Source organism: Trifolium pratense, linkage group LG6, assembly GCF_020283565.1.
Source record: "Trifolium pratense cultivar HEN17-A07 linkage group LG6, ARS_RC_1.1, whole genome shotgun sequence".
NCBI lineage: Eukaryota > Viridiplantae > Streptophyta > Magnoliopsida > Fabales > Fabaceae > Trifolium > Trifolium pratense.
In genome coordinates this window covers 8,551,420-8,556,425 of record NC_060064.1, presented here as the reverse complement: position 1 = coordinate 8,556,425, position 5,006 = coordinate 8,551,420, and the positions used below count along the sequence as shown (strand labels likewise).

The 5,006-nt window shown below is 36.8% G+C and overlaps 1 protein-coding gene across 1 annotated transcript; it reads left to right on the top strand.

The window, feature by feature from the left end:
• Window positions 1–1,890: 1,890 nt before the first annotated feature.
• Window positions 1,891–4,353, top strand: LOC123891669. Its single transcript, XM_045941581.1, has one exon. The coding sequence runs from the start codon at window positions 1,891–1,893 to the stop codon at window positions 4,351–4,353; it is 2,463 nt and encodes an 820-aa protein (XP_045797537.1).
• Window positions 4,354–5,006: the final 653 nt, after the last annotated feature.

The following is a 5,006-nucleotide window of genomic DNA, read 5'->3' as shown; positions in this document are numbered from 1 at the left end:
TGACTTTTCATATTCTCCACATTAAACCATGAGAAACTTATACTAAAGAGCCACACTTTACTACTTACTCACCATATATTCCAACGGTTGCAAAAAAAATCCATCCATTTACATCATGCATGTTCCATAGTTAATGCATTAAAAATCCTTTATATTTTATTAAATTGATCAGTTTCATTTTTAAATTATTCCTGTGCACTCAATACATATATGGCTATATATACAGTGCATAGATATTCATCATTTTTTCGGTGAAATATTGTGATGATTACCAACAATAAAATAGGACAAAAAGCATAAAAACGACTACAAACACTAAAATTTGCCAAAAACAATAAAAACGACTACAAACACAAAAATTGGCCAAAAACCATATAAACGACCTAAAAAAGGCCAAAGAGCATAAAAACAAATACAAACACTAAAATTGGCCAAAAACCATAAAACCATATAAGTGTTTGTATTTGTATTTGTTTATATGGTTTTTGGCCAATTTTAGTGTTTGTATTTGTTTTTATGCTCTTTGGCCTTTTTTAGGTCATTTATATGGTTTTTGGCCAATTTTTGTGTTTGTAGTCGTTTTTATGGTTTTTGGCAAATTTTAGTGTTTGTAGTCGTTTATATGCTTTTTGTCCTATTTTATTGTTTGTAGTCGTTTTTATGGTTTTTGGCATATTTTAGGGTCGATATTTGGGATTTTGGCCAATTTTAGTGTTTGTAGTGGTTTTTAATGTTTTTGGCCTATTTTAGGGTCGTTCTTTAGTTTTTGGCCAATTTAAGTGTTTGTAGTCGTTTTTATGGGTTATGGCCAATTTTAGTGTTCGTAGTCGTTTTATGGTTTTTGGCCTATTTTAGGGTCGTTTATATGGATTTTGGCCAATTTTAGTGTTTGTAGTCGTTTTTTTGGTTTTTGGCCAATTTTAAGTGTTTGTAGTGGTTTTTAATGTTTTTGGCCTATTTTAGGTCGTTTATATGGTTTTTGGCCAATTTTAGTGTTTGTAGTGGTTTTTATGCTTTTTGGCCTATTTTATTGTTTGTAGTTGTTTTTATGGTTTTTGGCATATTTTAGGGTCGATATTTGGGATTTTGGCCAATTTTAGTGTTTGTAGTGGTTTTTAATGTTTTTGGCCTATTTTAGGGTCGTTCTTTAGTTTTTGGCCAATTTAAGTGTTTGGTACGAAAATTGACCAAGAGGAGTTGAAAATCAACACAAGTGACATTCAAAGGGAAGTTAATGGCGTGGGGACTGTTTGGAATCTTCATCAAGGACTGAGTTTAATTACTTGGTTATTTTAAGCATTTTCATCAATTAAGACAAATAAAATTCAGCCATTTAAAGCCTTTCCAAGATGGTTACAAAAGAAGCATAAATGGGACACTCAAGGCCTTAAATAGGCGTGTGACTAATTATGGAAAAGGAGTATCATGAGCTGATTGCATTAAGTCATTTTATTTCTAGTTAATTGCATTTTTATTATTAGTTTTATTGTGTTTAATTAGGCCTTACTGTTTTTTCGGCCATATATGCATGTAATTTGATCATTTGCAATTATTTTTCAATAAAACAAGAACATTTCAGTCCAATTAGAAATTGTGTCTACAATTTTCGCCTGATTATTTGCAAGCGTCGCCTTGAAAATAGTCCGATTAGCTCAATTGGTGTTGAGTGCTAATCTCGTGTTAGGCTATTGGTGTAGTTTAACACTGCTTATTTCCTTGCTGTTTTCGCTAAAACCCAACAAACAAACACCTAAAACACTTAATAGAATTCGACTAATAAGGGTGGTACCTAGTACCTTCGTTATTGGTTGTTTGCTTCCGTTACCACACCCTGATTCGTATCATTTGTGGCATCAGAGCACGGTTCTGATTTCGTGTTACGTGACAACAATGGATTTCAACAGTGATGATTTCATGGACAAATTGCGTGAAGCCTTAAGGAACGTTGACATGAGAGATGAACGATGGAGGCCTAGAAGGGGTGAACCACGTCCAAACGTGGATGAGTTCAAAATCACCGAACTACCTGAATTTAATGGTAGTGCAGATCCGGAGGTTTATTTAGAATGGGAGCGCAAGATTGATAGAATGTTTGATTTCAAGGATCTTGATGATGAGAAACGTTGCAAATATGCGATTCTGAAACTTAGCAAAAGTGCATCGTTGTGGTATGAGGGTTTGAAGGCTAGAAGGACACGAGATGGGAAGGAGAAAATCCACTCTTGGGAGTCCTTGAAGAGGAAGTTGCGCAAAAGATATGTACCATCAAACCACCGACTGAATTTGTATAAAAAGATTGCAGATTTGGTGCAAGGCAAAATGAGTGTCACTGAATACATTGATGAGTTTGAGAACCTATGCCTAATGGGTGAAGTGGAGGAAAATGAAGAGCAAAGAATGAGCCGTTTCCTTCGTGGGCTGAATAAGAACATAGCTTTTGCTGTTGAGCTATGTAATTACACAGATTTCACCACTTTGTGCACCTTGTGTTTGAAGATTGAAAATCAAAACAAGAGTAGATATAATGCTGGGAGTTCTAGTGGTTGGTCCAAGGGAGGTGTGTCGGGTAGTGCAAATCCAGCCCCTAACACTAAACCAATGGTGAATCAACCGAAACAAAGTGAGGCCGCTCCTAAACAACCCATTGCCACGGCCAAGGAGACTAATCTGTCAAAGGTTAGGTGTTTCAAGTGTCAAGGCTTTGGACACTTTGCTAGGGCTTGTCCTAATCAACGAGTTGTGACCCTCCGAGAAGCAATTAGCATGCGTGATGAGTTGATGAAGGAAGAAGAAGAATCTGGTGGCAATATTGAAAGTGATGGAGTTGAAATTGTTGAAGATGATGATGATGAGGTAGAAGTATATGGACCTCCCATATATGATACCTTGATGCTAAGAACTTTGCAAGTCAAGGCTGTACCCGTGGAAGGAGATCAAAGAAATCAAATCTTCTACACTAAGGGTCAAGTGAAAGATAAGTGGTGTAGTATCATTGTGGATGGAGGTAGTTGTACCAATGCGGCTTCAACTGAAATGGTGTCTAAATTAGGATTGCTCACAACAAAACATCCTAAGCCTTATGCGCTACATTGGTTGGACAATGGAAGTAGCATAAATGTTACAAGGCAGACGCGTGTGGGACTAACCATGGGATCTTATGTTGATGAAATCTTGTGTGATGTGGTACCTATGGATGCAAGTCACATACTTTTGGGACGCCCTTGGCAATTTGATAGGGATGTCACGCATAGAGGAAGGTCCAATGAGCATGAATTGAACTTCAATGGCAAGAGGATTGTGTTGAAACCAATGGCATCAAATGAAGTCCGTTCCATGATTACAAAAAGAGGTAAAAAGCCTAGCCTCACTATGTTTGCTACTGAAAATGAAGTGAAGGATGCTATTGATAATGGTGAATTAGTCTACATGTTGGTTGCAAAGAATGCTAAGCAAGACGATGTAGAGACTCCTCTTAAACAACAATTGGAGGCTGTTTTGGGTGAGTATGAAGATGTGTTTCCAAGTGAACTACCAAATGGTTTGCCACCTATCCATGGGATTGAGCATCAAATTGATCTAATTCCGGGAGTTCCATTACCAAACAAGGCTGCATATAGGTGTAATCCAGAGGAGACAAAGGAGTTGCAACGGCAAATTGAAGAATTGATAAGCATGGGTTATGTGCGTGAATCAATGAGCCCATGTGCTGTTCCGACATTGTTGGTTCCTAAGAAGGATGGATCATGGAGAATGTGTATTGATAGTAGGGCGGTGAACAACATAACCATCAAATATCGTTTTCCCATTCCAAGACTAGATGATATGCTTGATGAGTTACATGGATCGGTTATCTTCTCAAAAATTGATCTAAGGAGTGGATATCACCAAATCAGAATGCGTGAAGGTGATGAATGGAAGACGGCATTCAAGACTAAGCATGGTCTATATGAATGGCTAGTTATGCCATTTGGGCTCACAAATGCACCTAGCACCTTTATGAGGCTCATGAACGAAGTACTCAAGCCTTTTTTGGGTAAGTTTGTTGTTGTTTATATTGATGACATATTGGTGTATAGCAAATCTATTGAGGAGCATTTCACTCATTTGAAACAAATCTTTGAGACCCTAAGAGCACAAAAACTATATGGGAAGAAGGAAAAGTGTGATTTCTTGGTTGAAAGTGTGGTGTTTCTTGGATATGTGGTGTCTAAAGATGGAGTATCCGTTGATCAAACAAAAGTGGATGCTATCAAGACTTGGCCGAGCCCTACAACAGTTTCGGAGGTGAGATCTTTCCTTGGTCTTGCATCATTTTATCGGCGCTTTATCCAGAATTTTAGCACTATAGCATAGTGTTTGAAGTGGTTTTAATGATTTTAGCCTATTTTAGGGTCGTTCTTTAGTTTTTGGCCAATTTAAGTGTTTGTAGTCGTTTTTATGGGTTATGGCCAATTTTAGTGTTCGTAGTCGTTTTTATGGTTTTTGGCCTATTTTAGGGTCGTAAATATGGATTTTGGCCAATTTTAGTGTTTGTAGTCGTTTTTAATGTTTTTGGCCTATTTTTGGGTCGTTCTTTAGTTTTTGGCCAATTTAAGTGTTTGTAGTCGTTTTTATGGGTTATGGCCAATTTTAGTGTTCGTAGTCGTTTTATGGTTTTTGGCCTATTTTAGGGTCGTTTATATGGATTTTGGCCAATTTTAGTGTTTGTAGTCGTTTTTATGGTTTTTGGCCAACTTTAAGTGTTTGTAGTGGTTTTTAATGTTTTTGTCCTATTTTAGGGTCGTTCTTTAGTTTTCGGCCGATTTAAGTGTTGGTAGTCGTTTTTATGGGTTATGGCCAATTTTAGTGTTCGTAGTCGTTTATTTGATTTTGGCCTATTTTAGGTCGTTTATATGGTTTTTGGCCAATTTTAGTGTTTGTAGTCATTTTTTTTTATGGTTTTTGGCCTATTTAAGGTCGTTTATATGGTTTTTGGCCAATTTTATTGTTTGTAGAGTGTTTGTAGT

What these genes read in the sequence shown, in the direction of transcription:
- LOC123891669 (XM_045941581.1), top strand. Translation starts at nt 1,891, where the DNA reads ATGGATTTCAACAGTGATGATTTCATGGACAAATTGCGTGAAGCCTTA.